General features: G+C 49.4%; 1 protein-coding gene across 1 annotated transcript in view; it reads left to right on the top strand.

Annotated features, from left to right (window-relative positions):
* The window catches only part of LRRC7 (leucine rich repeat containing 7), a 102,920-nt gene that overhangs the window by 75,333 nt on the left and 10,374 nt on the right, over positions 1–17,213 (top strand). The window contains exons 13-18 of the mRNA XM_058842544.1: positions 2,985–3,054; positions 4,398–4,497; positions 5,202–5,326; positions 12,634–12,745; positions 12,946–13,126; positions 14,010–15,687. Of these exons, the coding sequence (XP_058698527.1) occupies positions 2,985–3,054; positions 4,398–4,497; positions 5,202–5,326; positions 12,634–12,745; positions 12,946–13,126; positions 14,010–15,687 (2,266 nt within the window). The remainder of the gene's footprint in view (positions 1–2,984; positions 3,055–4,397; positions 4,498–5,201; positions 5,327–12,633; positions 12,746–12,945; positions 13,127–14,009; positions 15,688–17,213) is intronic.

Below are 17,213 nucleotides of genomic sequence, written 5' to 3'. Positions count from 1 at the left end.
CTGATCTTTGCCACTACAAACCTTCACTCTGTTCCGTGTCTTCTCCTCATCCTGGGATTTTCTGATCTTACCTGGCCAGAAGCCCTTTGAATTTCAGGATTTCCTTCAAACTTCCATGTTGGAATTCCATTTAACCCAAGGCAATGCCTCCAGCTTTCCTTCCCCATGCCACGCCCTCTAAACCGTATCCAAACTTCTCATCTCCACACCTGGGACTCCTCTCTCCCTTTATCTTCCCAGCTCCAAACCTTTCCAAAGGGAATGTGGGATTCTCTTGGCTCTGCCCAGCACAGCCAGCAGGGGTTGGACCTGGATCCAGAAGGTGCCTGTGGTGAGGTTTTTGTGCAGCTCTGTGGAAGCTCTGGGAGCTCCAGCTCATCCTGAATTTCTCCCAGGGGTGGCTGCTTGGCTTCAGGCGCCTGTGGGAGTCCAGAAATCCCAAATCCCAAATTCCTTACCAGTAACCGGTGTCCCTGCCCATGGGCAGCCACAAACACCTTGTCTCCCATCTGCTTCTCCTCTCTCCTCAGAGTCCTTCCAGGTCTGAGCCCTGTGATTGAGAGGTAGAATTGTTAGAAAAGTCCATTTGGGCTACACTTCCCACAGAGCCTCGGTTACTGGTAAGTGACCTTTCTTTTAGTTCCAGATTGTTCTTAAAGAGCTGAGAGAGCCTCCCCTTCTTGGTCTTGAAAGGGCTGAGAGGATCCCCTCTTTCTGTCCCAAAAAGGGCTGAGAGAATCCCCTCTTTCTGTCCCAAAAAGGGCTGAGAGAATCCCCTCTTTCTGTCCCAAAAAGGGCTGAGAGAATCCCCTCTTTCTGTCCCAAAAAGGGCTGAGAGAATCCCCTCTTTCTATTCCTAAAAGGGCTGAGAGAATCCCCTCTTTCTATTCCTAAAAGGGCGGAGAGAATCCCCTCTTTCTGTCCCAAAAAGGGCTGAGAGAATCCCCTCTTTCTATTCCTAAAAGGGCTGAGAGAATCCCCTCTTTCTGTTCCTAAAAGGGCTGAGAAAATCCCCCTTTCTATTCTTAAAGGGCTGAGAAAATCCCCCTTTCTATTCTTAAAGGGCTGAGAAAATCCCCCTTTCTATTCTTAAAGGGCTGAGAAAATCCCCCTTTCTATTCTTAAAAGGCTGAGAAAATCCCCCCTTTCTGTCCCAAAAAGAACTGAGAGAACCCCCTCTTCCTGTTCCTTAAAGAGCCAAGAGAAACCTCCTTTTCTGTCCTAAAAGAACTGAGACAATCCCCTCTTTCTGTCTGTGCTTCTGGGGTCCCAACTTGTCACTCCCACAGAAGCCAGAAAAGCTCCTCAGACCTCACCATCCACCCACAAACAAATTCTGGCCAGAACAAATTCTGTTCCCTGTGTCCTTTCCTCCTCCTGGTCAGGAATTGGGATTTACTCAGGGTGTTTGCATGGGTCTTGTTACAGATGAAGAATTTTTTCCTGCACTACACAATTTAAAAGCAAAAAAAAAACCCAAAAAACCTGCATTAGAAAAAGAGGCCGAGGCTCAGCTTGGCTGCAGATGTTCCAAGCCCAGCAATGATTTTGGGTGCTCCCCATCTTGGAGCTCAAATTTGAGGTTTTTCCTTTCAAAGACTCTTTCAAATCAGGCCTTGTTTGACGTTTAAAAGTTGTATCCAGGGGTCTGGGCAGAACAAATGAAAAATGCAGAGTTCTGGGCTTTGGTTGAGTATGGAACTGGAAAATCAGCACGGAATGGTCTTGTCCCACACGAGTTCCAAGGGATTGGAATTGGTGGCCAGTTCTGCTTCTCCTTTTGATTCCCAACTCCACATTCCCTGGAGCATCCCAGTGCCCCCAGAGACAACTTTGGGTCTGGTGCTGGTTTTATATTCCAGCTGCTGCATCCTGAGGTGCCCAGAAACGTGGGAATCACTTCCATGGGATGCAGGGTCTGAGTCTGGCACTGAAGGGCTTTTCCTCCTGATGTTTCCCAAATCTCCTTTAGGATTTGGGTTTGCCGATGTTCCTTCGGTTGCTCCGGTTCTTCCCAGCTCCTTCAGCTCCCAAAAGCTGGGAGAGCCTCAGGCCAAGGCTGGGCCAGGCCATGTGCTGGGAAAGGGCAGGGTTAGGTGGGATATGGGGAAGGAATTCTTGGATGTGAGGGTGGGGAGCCCCTGGAATTCCCAGATTTGCTGTGGCTGCTTCCCTGGATCCCTGGAAGTGCCCAAGGCCAGGCTGGAGCAGCCTGGGATGGTGGAAGGTGTCCATGGAACACTGGGATGGGATGGGATTGGATGGGATTTAAGGTCTCTCACAACCCAAAGCATCCTGGATTCCATAATTCTATAAAAACACCCTGCTCAGAAGGAGTTATGGGAAAAACATCAATGAAGATTCCACAAATATCCTGCCATCCATTCCCATTCCCACTCCCAGATCCCTTTTAGGAAATTCTGTTTAAATGTCTCATTAAAATGCTGATTTTTTTTTTCCCCCTGCTCCATTTAATTTTGCCATTTAGGATCACTATGAATATTTATATCATTTTAATCTTCGGTCTGACATTCCGACAAAAATGAATTTTCCATCATCTTGGAATATTTCTGTTCCAAACTTCCAGTGTCCAATAAAGGGAGCTCAGTGAGTGACACTGAACCTCCCTGGGACCAAGATTTTTTCTTTTTTCTGTTTTATACATGTAATTTTATTACACTATAACCAAAGGAAATATCAGCCTCTCCTCAGGACCAAAGGATGTGATGTCAGCAGTTCTACTTTCCAAACATTAATCAGATATTGGAATATTAATCAGATATTCTAATAATAATGACAACAAGAATAATAATAGGAACAATAATAATAGGAATATAGATCAAATATTGCATTTTAGTAGATTTGATTTTTAAAAGCAGTGAAATTTTAGCTGTTTCAGTGTGATAAACCTGCTGCACACAAATCTTTAAATAAATTGTTGTGGAAATGAAGGATTCACCTTGTCCCAATATTCTCCTTTACAGACTGAAGAATTTGCCCTTCACTTTCACCAAACTCAAGGAGCTGGCAGCCCTGTGGCTTTCTGACAACCAGGTAATGCCTTTCAATATTCCCATTTTCCTTAGGAAAGGGGCTGTCAAGAACCCTGTCACTCAAGACAAGATTTAGAAGAATTTTGGAAGGCTTTGCTCCCAGCCCAGCTGTAGATTTCCATATCCAGCCATAAATCCTGGCTGTCATTTTTCACCATGGAAAAATCACCTTTGCAGGATTTATTTCACCAGGATCAGCTTCTGCCTCCTTACCAAAGTAGTAAATAAAGGGCAAAAGTAGCACGGGAGTATTTTTGAAGTAGAAATTCAAGATGTTCTTTCCCAAATTCGTTATTATCCTGCTCCCACCCTTTCCTCCATCTGCTCCTCTATCCTTGGCTTCCTCTTCCCTTTTCCCATCCCTTCTCCCATCCCTGCATATTTTAAACTCCCCTGCACTCAGGGAGAGTTCAGACAAGTCAAAGATGCACGAGGACTCTGGGTCTTGCTTTGGAGAAAACTCATTTCTGTGCCTGTGAAACCTGAGGGGGCCTTTCTTTGTTCCAGGACTCTGGTTTACAGCAGATATTCTTTGGGATTCTATTTTAAACCAAATTATGCAACAGGAACCCTGAGAAATGCAACAGTTCCAGCAGCAGCTGAGCCCTAAAATAAGTCTGAAATGTACATTTAGTTTTAGAGCCGAGCCAAAAATGTGAAAGCTGAAAGGGGTGGGGGGGGGGGGGAGGGGTTAATAGAAAATTATGATTAAATTTTAATGTGTTAAATGAGGTTTCTTGGGGTTTTTTTCCCCCTCTGATTTCCATTTTAAAAGTTAACATTGCCTGGCTGTGCAGCCCAGGCACAGAACACCCCCAGCCCTTGAAATACACAACATTTCCCAGCATTTTGACTTTCCTGTGGCGTAGCGTGGATTGATTTCCATTCTCTGGGCTGTGACGGTCACTCCTGGATCAGAGTGACTTTGGGTGGAGCAAAGCAGTGATAAAACATCCCCAGCTGAAGCCAAACACAGCGGGAATTCTCTGGGAATGCTCCATGGGAATTCTGCTGTGCCTTGCGCCAGGTGAACTCACAACCCCCAGGAATTTACTCCTCATCATTAATTAACTCTTCATTAGGCCTGGCTCCAAATACATCCCAAGGGGTGTTGAGCTTGGGATCAGGTCTGTTCCCTGATCCTTTTCCCTTGGAGCACCCAGGCAGGATTCCTGATGTTCCGTTCTGCCGGGAATTGCGGGAAAAGGGAGAGGAGGCTCCGCGCTGCTCCCGGTGCAGGGGGAGTTTGTTCTCCTACAGAACCACAGCCAACCTTGGGCTCCTGGGCAGGGGAAGGCAGATCCAGCTGCCAGGAATTCATGGATGTGTTCCCATTCCCTGCAGTCCAAGGCTCTGATCCCGCTGCAGACGGAGGCGCATCCCGAGACCAAGCAGCGAGTGCTCACCAACTACATGTTCCCCCAGCAGCCCCGCAGCGACGAAGGTAAAACCCCAGCAGCTCCTTCTTTGGGGAGGACAGGGAATTCCAGAGGGAGAGGAAGGTCCAGCCGTGGCTCCACTGACATTCCCAGGCCACAGGGACATCCCTGGTTTGGCCCACACGGATGGATCCCGGTGTGCTCAGGCTGTCAGGTTGACATTTCCCGATTGACGTTTTCAGATTGACGTCCTCTGATGGAAATGTTCAGATTGACACTTCCTGATTTGCATTTTCAGATTGACATTCCCTGATTTGCATTTTCAGATTGACACTTCCTGATTTACACTTTGGGGATGGCATTTGCTGATTTACATTTCCACACTGACGTTTTCTGGACCCCTTTTATTTCCAGAGAGGATTTGCAGGGGCAGTCAGAGCCCAGCTCTGGGTGTGCACACACCAGGAATTGTCAGCTCCAGACAGGAGCTGGGAATGTCCAGCCCCATGGGGTGGGGGCTCAGGGCTCCCAAACTTGGCTGGATTGAGGCTTTGCTTTCCATAAATCTCCATTAAATCCAAATTTTCACACTCCCCCTCTGCCCCAAACCCTGGTGGTGCTTCCCACCACTCATCCCAGCTTTCTTTATAACCCTGGGATGGTTTCTCAGTTCCCATTGTCCCCCTCCCATTTTCCAGCAATCACCCAAGTGACCGATTAGGGAAAGTCTGTGTGGATCATTCCCATCTCCCTCTCCAATTCCCTGCAGATTTCCAGTCTGACAGCGACAGCTTTAACCCCACTCTGTGGGAGGAGCAGAGGCAGCAGAGAATGACTGTGGCCTTTGAATTCGAGGACAAGAAGGAAGAGGAGGAAAATCCAGGGAAAGTCAAGGTAAGTACTGCTGGATTTATTCTGGGATTCACTCAATATGGACAGGGGTCTCAAACTGAGCTGGGTTTGTGTTTTAATGTCAGATTCCTGCTCTGTGCCAAAGGGAATTGGGACAGAATTACTGTCCCACCACTGCTTTTTTAGGAATATTTGAATCCCATAGGGGATCCCATATTCCTCTCAAAGCAGAAGACAACGAGCCTCGTGGAATGTGCAGTGGAGAGGGCATCACTTGCAAAAAATGAAGTTCAAAGCAAGAATTTCCTCCCCCAGTTCAGTGAAATTAATGCCATTGCAGAGCTCTCCATCGATGCCTCAATCAGCTGCATTGTCAGGAGGATATTTTCAAACCTGTCAGCCTTTACATGGCATGGAAATGTCTCTTTCTTGAATAATATAAAGGAATTATCCCACACTTCAACCCTGCCAATTTCTAACTGTGGTAGAGCACCCAAGGTAAAATGTAGGGTCAGAGAAAAAATCATCTGGGGAGATTTAAATCAGATTTTACTTCTAAAATTAACAGTTCTCTTGTCAATAGCAATTTAACATTCCTTTGGAAACTTGGTGGAAATTCTTGATTTTTCTTTCCAATATTTTTCCCAGTTGGGAATTTCTCTCCAGCTCCTGTGCCCAGAGATAATGGACTCTTCTGCTTTAGTGAAACAGAAATTGAAGCCAAAAGCAGCCTTCACCTCACAATAAATAGATTGAAGTGGAATTTTACCCTGGATGAATTGCAGGTTTCAATGGGCCATGCATGGAAAACAGCACCTGGGAAAGTTTTCTGTTGTTCCACAACTTTTATCAGAATTTTCCCTGGGGGTGACATGGCTGGAGGTTTCAACATGAACATTTTTAGCAGTTTCACCAGAGCTTTAAGGGATACATTTAAATAAATTTAAATTCCCAGCAGGCAGTAACCACCAACACTGCAGAATTTTATAACAGCAGAAGAAGATTTCACTTTTTATCTCTCATCACACTGAACTTTCAGCCAGACAGATGCTAAAATAGATTTGATAATTGGGATTGTTCAACAGCTTTTTTCCATCAAGGATTTTGACCTTTGAAAATTCTCTCTTTGGGGGTCAGGCTGCTTTTGATGGAGTGGGACTGGCAAGGAATGCAGATATCCTTTGGGATGGAAAGTGTGGATCACCAAGGGAAAGGTTTGCATCCCAGAGCTGTCCCCACCAGAGCTGCAGGAGTTTGGCTGTTTGATATTAATGCTCCCAGGGAGGTGAAACTCCTGCTGAAATCCCTGTTTGGGAATGTCTGTCTCATCCCAGCCTCCAGATCCTTCTCCATGCCTGGAGTTCCCAAGGATTTGCCCTCAAACCAAGGCCTGAGCTCTGGGAGACACCAAGGGCCTCATTAGGCCACCCCTAAAAACCATTTCATTCAACCATAATTGAAGCAGAGCTTCAGTGCTGCCTTCCAGACTTGATTTATCTTTTTCTGTTGGAATTCTTTATTAAAAGTGACATCCCACTCATAGATTTTAACATTTTCTCTTCTGCCCCGTGATGTTTATTCTCTCCTGGCTCGGGTCTGGATGCCAACACTTGATGCAGTTTTATTTACCAAATCAATCATGCTTTTGCCTCTGAAATATTCCTATGGACAGACCATTTTCAGCTGACTCCAAAACTGCGTTTTTCCTGCTCGTTGGGAATTTAAATCCAGCAGCTCTGGCAGGTGCTGTTAAAATCAGCTCCTTTGTCAGCTCACCTGCACCATGAGGTAAAAGCTGCTGTGCGGCAAATTCCAGATCCTCTGTCACCAGGAGGAATTTGAAGTTTCCCAGCCTCATCATGCTGACACGCTCTGGGAACGCTGGGAAATTCAGATTTGGGATTTTCCAGGAATTCTGGGGCTCTGTCAGTCACTCCAAGCTGAGCCAGGCCTTGGGGACTCTCTGGAGAGCTCTGGTTGTGTTTTCCCGTGTCAGAAAAGAGCTGCAGACACCCGGCTGTGTGTGAACATGATCCATCTCCAGGAGCAAATGGCTCCCAGAGGATCAGCTCCTGCTCTCAGCTGCCATCCATAATTCAGATTAATTGAGAACGTGGAGCTCGGCTGAATTAATTCAGCGTTTACAGCGGGATTGTTTGGGAAAGCGCGACAGAATGTGTCAGCAAAAGGGCAGAGTTACCAAAACCCTCCCAGGGTGAGAGATGGCCTTGCAGGGAACCATTCCCACCCCTTATTTTATGGCACTGGGATTGCATTCGATGCTGGCAAAGAGGGAATGAGCAAATTTCAGTCCTGAATTCTTCAAACTCCCCAGGCAGATCGAGCAAACCATGAGGGAAGTGCCCTCGGCCCAGCACCATAACCAGGCTCTGCCTTCATTCTGTATTTCTGTTTCCATTGCCAATTTTAACTCACCCTTCTGTGACTGTTCAGGTTGAGATAAACCTCAAGCGTTACCCCACTCCATACCCCGAGGATTTAAAGAACATGGTGAAATCTGTGCAAAACCTGGTGAGCAAACCCAGCCTGGGAGTGCGGCCCGAGAACACGGCCCCGGCTGCCAACAGTGACCCCACGGGGAAGGACAAGTACGAGCACAAGTGGCCCCTGACCCCCAAGGAGATCTCAGTGGAGGTACTGTAAAAGACCCTTGCTCCTCTCCACAATTCCAGACTCTTTGGGGTTTTTTTTTAGGGTTTTGAAGCCCCCAAAGGATGCTTTGATCCCCTTAGGCCCGCGAGTTCCTCGTTTCACCCGTCAAGTTCCGTATTGAGCTGCTGGGTTGCAGTCAGGCTTGGACTGAGTTGCTGAGTTTTGTCCAGTTTTAGACTGAGTTGCTGTTTTTCCCAGTGCTGCTGAATTTTGGGGTTGAAGTCTCCCTAGATGTGAATTTAGCTGTGGATTTATGGCAGCACTCTGCTCCATTTCAGTGACGGGAGGTTGGCAGGAGGAGGGCTTGGGCACCACTTCCATCCCATCCCATCCCATCCCAACCCATCCCATCGGATCTGTCCAAGACCACTGGGTTCTGCCCTTGGGATTGCTGTCAGCAATCCAATTAACCCTGCCCAGAGTTAATGAAGGCAGCAGGAGAGCTCTTTCCACATCAGGGAGCAGCCCTGGATGGTGGCTCCATCCAGGAGCTGCAGAATCCGGCTCTTCCTGGAGTGTTTTCCAAGCACAGGGACAAACTCCACCCCAGGATAAATCCCCAAAAAGTAAATTCCTAAATCCTGCAGTCCTGCTGGGGCTTGGTCTCACCTACCCCACCAAACCTGTGTGCAGGCACCATGCAGAACAGAGGGAAATCCTTTTCCATGGGAGTTTAAAAGCTTGGAGAGGTCTGCAGGAATTGCAGAATTCCTGAAAATCTTTGCAAAGCTTTAATGCTGAAAAGAAATAAATGAGGAAAAAAAGATTTTCCTTCTTCTTCGCTCCTTTGCTACCTGAACATTGTGATAAACTCATGGAAATGCCCCTCTGTGGGCAGTCCTCTGTGCAGGAATTGCTCTCCCTCAGTTTTCCATGTCTTTGGAACAAATATTCCACGTTCAGCTCTGGCTGCTCCCTCACTGCTGTGTTTTATTTGCAGTTAAACATTTTTCATCCCTTAAAAAACAACCTCCCCAAAGTTTTCTCTTCAAGGTGGCTTCAGAAGACTTCAACTCTAGGCACGATTTCAATTAGGACTAAAATATTGAAGTTAAATATTTGATTTCAACTAAAATAGTTGTGTTAAATCACTCATGTTTTCATCTAAATCTGAAATCTTCAATTCCACCATTATTCCCATTTACTCATTAAATTGTCACTGTGTAAATCTGGTCCTTGAACCAGCTGGTGACTTGGGCCACGAGTCTTGACATTCTGCTCTCGTTGCTGAATATATAGAATTTATTCTGTATTAGCCATCATTTGAACTTGAATATTCTCAACAGTTTTCTGTGGCTTTTTAATTATCCCTTCGTGTTTCCATCTGGAATTTGATCCTCGTGGCCTGGCAGAGGTTTTAGGTGTTTGCTCTCGTGGCTGTGGCCAGCGATGTGGCCTCCAGAAATCAGCAGTTTGTTACTATTTGTTAAAATAATGTGAATTTTTTAATGAAAACACGAACATCCCAGCGAGCTGAGCCCCAGCAGGGTCCTGGGAGCTGGCAGAGCCAGGGAATGCATGACCAGGGAATGGAGGGAAAGAGGGAATGGCAGGGACACCGTGACCAGAGTGGGTCTGGAATGTCCCCTGGGTGCGTGTGGAGACACAGGAATGTCACAAAACCCCCAGGGTGGCTCCTGCAGTGCCACTGGATAACCAGAGACTGCAATTTCCTCCCTCATTCTCTCCCAAAGCAGAGCTGGGAGCTCCCCCTGCTCCCCCCTGTGCCAGCCAAGGTGAGATTTCATCTCTGTCACAGCGGTGGAGATGGGGGAACTTCTCCGATTTTCATTTCCCTGGGACTGAGTCAAGGCTGGGACCAAAACTATTCCAGCAGCTGAAGAAAAGAAAAGGGCTCTTCTTGTCCTTCCCAGACACCAGGAGGGGTTTTTAGCTCTAATCAGGGTGGTGCAGACACATTTCCCTCTCCTTGGCTTCCTGCACGAGGATAAAACACACGGGAAGTGTAGGCAAAGTGTGAATGGTTTTGTGAACAATATTGGCCTGATTTCGGTTGTAACCCATTAAATCATACATAATTAAGCTCCATTTGCTTTGCAGATAATTAGCAGACAGACTCAAGCCTCGAGTTAAAGTGCACTTTGAAATTGCAGGTGTGTTGTGATGTAGCTAAAGGCTGAAGGCAGTTTCTGATCCCAGGTAATTGAATTTCAGGTGCAGTGCTCACTTTTCATCCTCAGATAAACTGGTTTCTGATCTCTTTTGGCTTTCCCTGCAATTAATTCGCACGTGTCTCTTCAGAAACTGTTTCTAAATAATGAAAGGGAGCATCTGGAATGAGGAACTGAATGAGGAGCTGCATTTCAAATCCACTGTACCATCCTTCACCTCCACTCACAATAAGCAAACAATGTCTTGATTAATCATCAATTAAAACAAACCTCTTCATCATTCTGATTCTTTCTTGAAAGATGTGAGTTTTGGCCAAAGAGGAGCCTGGAATTATTTAGGGAATTGTGCTGCCTTTCCATGAGAAACAATGAGGAATATCAAAATCAGCAAGTCAGGTCTTTGTAGTTCCTGTTCTTGATGTGTTTTCATTGAGAATATCCCAAATTTCCTCTGCCTCATCCCTTCCCAGAGCCCTGGGCTGCTCCAAGCAGATTCCAGGAGCCTGGTCATTCCAAACATTCTGTTTCTCCAGATTATAATTTAATGTTCTTGTGTTCTCAGCCTGAGCATTTGCTGATATTTCTCTTGCCAGTTGTTTTAATGGTTTGTACCAGGTATTTTCTCCTCACCACAGTTCTCTCCTCTCTTCCTGCATCCTTCTCCTGTTAATCCTGAGGAATAAATCCTGAAGAATAATCTCCAGGCAGCAACTCAACATAATTCCATTTATCTCTTCCCTTTCTCCTCGCAATTTTCTTCCTATTAGTGACCTTTTTGTTCTTCAGCTTGTAAGGAAAAGGTCTTCTTAAAGAGAGTGGAATTAAATGGAGAGTGGTTTGGGGGTTTTTACAGCACATTTCACATATTCATGGCAGATTCACAAATGCCAGAGTGGTTCTTTCAAAAGTGCACTGGTTTTTTGATGGAATAGCTGGGCTGGGGGATGAAAAGGAAAGGAAAATACTATAAAATAGGGAATTTCATGCACCCCAAGTTCACAGTCTTGTGAAAAACAGAACTGCTGGGTCTTCCTCTCTTCCAGCAAGGTGGGGGATGGTTTAAGCTTAAAACTCCTGGAAGTTTCATGGCACAATATTGGGATTCCAGGTCCAAGACAAAGAAACCAAAGAACCCCCCGAGACCCCCTTGCCTGAGAGCAGCCCGAAATCCCCTCTGGAAGCCCCGGGCAGGGAGGACAAAGCCCAAAGCTCAGAGGTACAGCCAGGCCTGGGCTGCTCAGGTGGAGAACATCACGCTCTGCACTGCTCTGCCCACAGCCATGGGGTCCCACCAGTTTGTCCCACTGCACTGGGAAAGGGCTCTGGGGGTCACTGGGCACCTGTGGAGCACTGGGGAAATCCTCTGCATGGGGAAGGGAAGGCTGGGCTGGATCACTCCGTGTGGGAATCACCGTGGAATGCCTGAAACACGAGCCCCGAGGGCGCTGATTAAACTGAGGATGCCTCTTCTGGGAGGGTCCTGCCTCCAGTAGAATATCAAATACAGAGGGTTTGAAATAGCTCTGGTGTAAACAGAATGAAATTCTCCACGGATAAATCACGTGGCAAATGCTTCTGCAAATCTCTGTCACTACAAAAAGTAGTTAATGGCAGTTAACCTCTGAAAGTTTCCTTGGAAGTGAAAACAAGAAAATTTTTAAAACATGGTGGCATTATACAGTCTGGCAATGGGGATTTGGTTTGGGTACTCCAGCTTAAATTTCAGTTTAAATGATCAGTTTCTCTGATTGTTAAATCTCTCCCTATTGCCTTCCCTCTCCAAACTCACTGGAGAGCCTTTCCAACGTGTCAGGGTGCAGAGAGCCTCCTGTGTCACCTGTCCCTGTGTCCCCAGGACACTCATCTCCTCACCCTGGAGCTTTCTGCAGGGATCAGAAAGGCCCCACAGTTCCCATTGGTGCCTCCATTCCCTCCCTAGGGGCCTAAATGTCCTAATTTAAAATTTCTCTTTCTAAGAATGAGTCCCCCCTTCCTCCCCCAGTTTAACTGGGGTTATTTTCAGTCCTGTTGCAGGCCCTGTGTGAAGGCCAGGTGTGCTGAACTCTCAGGCAGAAGTTTATTAAATCCAAATCCTTTCAGTTTAGCCACAAACTCCTTAGAGACAAAGCCATTTTAATTAGGTACAGCTCCAGGGACAGCTGAATCTCTGGAAGGACTCACCAGAAATAACTGAGCGAGGAATCCTCCCTCCTGAAATACCAATTGTTTACACTCAATTTGTGTTTATTTCTTTCTGCTGGCAGCATTTTTGGTGACCTTGACTTCATCAAAAATGTTTACACGGCCTTGATGTATCTTGCAAGTTCCATCTGCTTTGTCCACGTTGCCAGAACGATCACATCACCCTCATTTTGAGGAGGATTTGTGTAGGACTAATTAGAACTTTCCGCTGACAAATTAGAACTTTCTGCACTGCCTGTCCAGTGGGTTTGGGGTGTTTGAATGATCACAAGAGCTGTGAAATGTTTGTGTGCTGCAGCTTGAAGCGTTCCTGTGCTCACTCTGCCTTGTTGTGTCCCTCAGGATGCCTTTGGACATCCTGGCAGCGAGATGAGGATAGGGGAGCTCCGTCCTTCCATGCCCGAGACGCCGCTCTACCCCCCCAAACTCATCCTGCTGGGTAAAGACAAGAAAGGTACTGATGGATTTACAGCCTTTGAGATGAAACCGTGTGGCGGGGATGTTCCACCCCTGCTTGTAAACCGTAGCCCGCGGACATTTGTGCGCGCGTCCATCCGATCCGATCCAATAACGCTTTTAACTTTCAAATGTGTTTTTCTGGTGTTTCATTCCCGAGTGCCGCCCCCTGAAAGCGTTTGCTGTGTTTTGTTTCAGAGTCGACAGATGAGTCTGAAGCAGATAAGATCCATTGTCTGAATAACAGCGTTTCCTCAGGCACTTACTCAGACTATTCCCCTTCCCAGGCTTCCTCAGGGTCCTCCAACGCGCACGTAAAAATGGGCTCCCTGCAGACCACGGCTAAAGAAGCAGTGAATAACTCTTTGTGGGGGAACAGGTGTGACATCTTTCCTGACGCAGCTTCTGCTTCCCTTTTGTCCTGTCTGGGCCCTCAGAGCCACCCTGTTAGGGCATTGGGGTTAAAAAATAATCCACGTTTTTGTCCCGTGTTGGCAGAGCTGGCCACCCTCCGTATTCTATAATCCCACAGCTGCTGGTTCAGCTCTGTGTCGTCTCCAGGCATTCCAGCTCCTGGAGCTGGTGCCGTTGGTGTCCCATTATTGCTGTCCCAGCTTCCTCTGCCCTGGACCTCCAAAAAGGTTCTTGGGAAGCCATAACCTGCACTGGAAACATTCCAGGACCGGCCTGTCCTGGCAGTGCCTGCCCTAAATCCCCTCAGGCTGTTCCGTCCGCGGCTCTGCCCCGTTAAAGAGCTGGATGAGAACAGGCAAAAACCGCCTCCGGTGTCTCTGGTTAAAAAGTGGGGGGGGAACCTTCTGTTGCACTCATCCATTATCTTTACAGCAGGAAAATCTGTTCAGCGGGATTTCTGGGAACACAGCAAGGAGCCAGCCAGGCCTTTGAGTGACTTCTTGGCTTCTCCGTGTGTGTCCTGCCGGAGTCTGTGCTCCAGGGCAGAAACCTGCTGCCACCATTCCCGTGCCAGTGGCACGACATCCGTGGAGTTCCCAACAGCTTGAGAGTAGCTCAGTTGGTGCTAAAAACACCGAGGGGGCAGGTTTGGTTCCTGGGGGCTCAGTGATCCTTGTGGGGCCCTTCCAAGTGGGAATATTCGGTGTTAAGAATCCCTGCGGTCTCCCGGTGCGATCCCGAAGCCAGAGCGTAGATGGGAGAAGGCCGGATTGCTTTCCAAAGACGATGAGTGCTGGCGTGCCGGGACAGAGGACATTTTATCTTGTTCCCTTCTCTTGTCTTTGCAGGCTGGCCCAGTCGTTCCCACAGCCCCTGGAGACCAAGCCATTGCTGAGCCAGCGGGAAGCGGCTCCGGCCGGGAACGTCCCGGCGCGCCCGGAGCGGCGCCCGCTGAGCGACGCCTTCACCGACAGCTGGAACGACGGCTCCCACTACGACAACACGGGGTTCGTGGCCGAGGAGAGCGCGGCAGAGAACGCCAGCACCAACCCCCTGCTGAGCACCAAATCCAGGAGCTCCTCCGCGCACAGCCGCCGGCCGCTGATCCGGCAGGACAGGATCGTGGGGATCCCCCTGGAGCTGGAGCAGCCCCCGCTCAGAAACACACACGACTCTGAAGTGCCTCCTCCCAATCCTTGGCAAAATTGGACCAGAACCCCCAGTCCTTTTGAAGACAGGACAGCTTTTCCTTCCAAACTGGAAAGCACCCCCAACACCAGCCCTTTGCCCGAGCGGAAAGATCACATCAAGGAGTCTCCCGAAATGACGAGCACTTTCACTCCAGGAATTCCGTGGGAATATCACGACTCCAACGCTAACAGGAGCCTCACAAACGTCTTTTCCCACATGCACTGTCGCCCAGACCCTTCCAAAAACGTCATCTCCATCAGCAAGAGCACGGAGCGGCTCTCCCCGATGATGAGGGATTTAAAAACGAACAAGTTTAAGAAGTCGCAGAGCATCGACGAGATCGACATCGGTGCGTACAAGGTGTACAACATCCCCCTGGAAAACTATGCATCCGGGAACGACACCGTGGGCCCCCACGAGAGGGTGGACAAGCTGCTGGGCCCGGAGCACGGCGTGCTGAGCATGTCCCGCAGCCAGTCCGTGCCCATGCTGGACGACGAGCTGCTGACCTACGGCAGCGTCAAGGTGCAGCCGCAGCACAAGGCGTCGGTCACCAAGAAAGTTTATCAGTTCGACCAAAGCTTCAACCCCCAGGGCGCCGTGGAGCTGCCGGCCGACAAGCGGCTCCTGCCGCCCTTCCAGCTCAACGCCGAGTACCTGCCCCAGCCGGCCAAGAGCCTGCCCCAGGAGCTGGTGAGCCCGCGGGGCTACCGCGGCTACGCGCCCGTGGAGCCCATGTTCTCCTTCTCGCAGCCCTCGGTCGGCGAGGAGCCGCCGGCCGCCCCCTTCCCCGGCCCGGCCGCGCGGCCCGGCTTCCTGCGCAGGGCGGATTCGCTGGTCAGCTCGGCGGAGATGTCGGTGTTCCGCAGGGTGGGCGAGCCCCAGGAGCTGCCCCCGGCGGACAGGTACGGCCGGGCCCCGTTCCGTGGCGCCCCGGACCGCCAGGGCAGCATGGCCGTGCCCGAGGCCCAGTTCCTCAAGCGCAACGGGCGCTACGAAGACGAGCACCCTTCCTACCAGGAGGTGAAAGCCCAGACTGGGAGCTTCCCAGTTAAAAACCTCACGCAAAGGAGGCCCCTGTCAGCACGAAGCTACAGCACAGAGAGCTACGGCACGGCCCAAACGCGGCCGGTCTCAGCGAGGCCCACCATGGCAGCTCTGCTGGAAAAGATTCCGTCAGACTATAACTTGGGTAACTATGGCGACAAGCCTTCCGATAGCAGTGATATAAAGCCGAGGCCTCCCCCTGGGAAGGGAAATGAGAGCTGTGCTAAAATGCCCGCTGACTGGAGACAACAGCTACTTAGACATATAGAAGCTAGAAGGTTAGACAGGGTATGTTTGGCATTTCTCTGCAATTAATGCCTTTAGTCGTGTGTTTCGCTCTGTCAAACGATTTGCACGTGCAGTGGTGACCACCAGAATTCCCAGGGATGAAATTCCCGCCGTGGTGTCGGAGGGACCGGCCCGCCGAGGGCCCTGGGGGTGCTCAGCTGGAGTGAGGGATCCCAGAAAATCCAGAGGCTCCTCACTGGCGGTGCCCCTCGGGACGGTCACCGGGGTGGTGGCTCCGGCTCCTGAGTCAATCCAGAGGCTTCACGCTGGTGACATTCCTTGGGGCAGTCACTGGGGTGGTGATTCTGAAACCTGGGTAAATCCAGAGGCTCTGCTGGGACGGAGACTCTGGACCCCGGGTAAATCCAGGGTCTGGTGACTCCTGCAGCTCTGCCCAAAATCAGGAAGAGCCCTGAGGTTCTCTCCCGCTCGTGGAAGCGCTGCTGGAGCCACCAGGTCAGGAACGACCGAGAGCTTGGAGAGGCGCTGGGCGTGCCTTGGCAGTAAAAAGGAATAAAGGAAAAAGAGAATAAGTAATAAAATGTATTTTAGCTCTGGTGTCACTGTTAGTGCAGGGGGTTTAAAAGTGTCTATAACTGAGAAATATCCCTGGGTATCCACTGCCACTGTTCTAACGGGAATGTGATCGTTACTCCTTCTAGCTGTAGGAAGTTATGCTGATTTGCCTTCTATCCAAAGGGTACTTTAGTGCATGATTCAGTCATTACCTATTTAATGACCTAATCCATGAATCCGATTTACTCCGTGATCTGAAGTGGTTGTGACGAATTCCTGTGGTGAAATGCAAAAGAAGTCATTGCCAAATGTGTCCATATACTGCTTTATGCTAGAGCCTCCTGAGTTCGGTGTTAATATCATCCTTACCTTCCAGTTGCATCGGATGTGATGACATTAAATTATCCTTAAAGATCGAATGGGGAAACTTTAAAAAGGGGCTCCAAGGCTGCAGCGTTTTCCTCCCTCAGCTCTTCTCCTTGTGCTGTGTAAACCCACTGGAAACTGCCTCCTACCCAGGGAAACCAGTGCCCCCCGAGCAGGGCCCTTCCCGGTGGAAACAAACCCTTGCCAGATGTTGTTGTTTTAAGGAATATCTTCACACTTAGCTCACAACGCGCACAAAGGGTGCTTTAACCCCGGAAAGCCGCCACCAGTGGTTGTCCCTAATCCCTGCGAGGTGCTTCCTGCTGGGTGCAGAGCTCCAAGGAGCTGGGCTGGGCTGCCTGCTGGAGACCCTGCTGCTGGGAGCAGCTGGGAGCAGCCCCTGTCCCTGGGGTGGGCACGGGACCCGCGTCCCTGCCCTGCCCAGCTGCTCCCACGCGGGCTGGCCCGCGCTTTTCAGGGAGCAGGACTTGCCCGGGGGCTGCTCCTCCACGCCAGCCCCACCTCTGGCTGCACAGCCCACCCCGAATTCGGCCCTTTTTGCAAAAGCAAGACCTGTAGGATGCGAACTCCAGATCCCACCACCCCTCATGTGCTGTCAGCGTGGAAGTCCTTCCTCTCTGGTG

This window comes from Poecile atricapillus, chromosome 7 (assembly GCF_030490865.1).
Source record: "Poecile atricapillus isolate bPoeAtr1 chromosome 7, bPoeAtr1.hap1, whole genome shotgun sequence".
Lineage (NCBI taxonomy): Eukaryota > Metazoa > Chordata > Aves > Passeriformes > Paridae > Poecile > Poecile atricapillus.
Note: the sequence above shows the minus strand (reverse complement) of the source record. Positions and strands in the feature narration are given on the sequence as shown.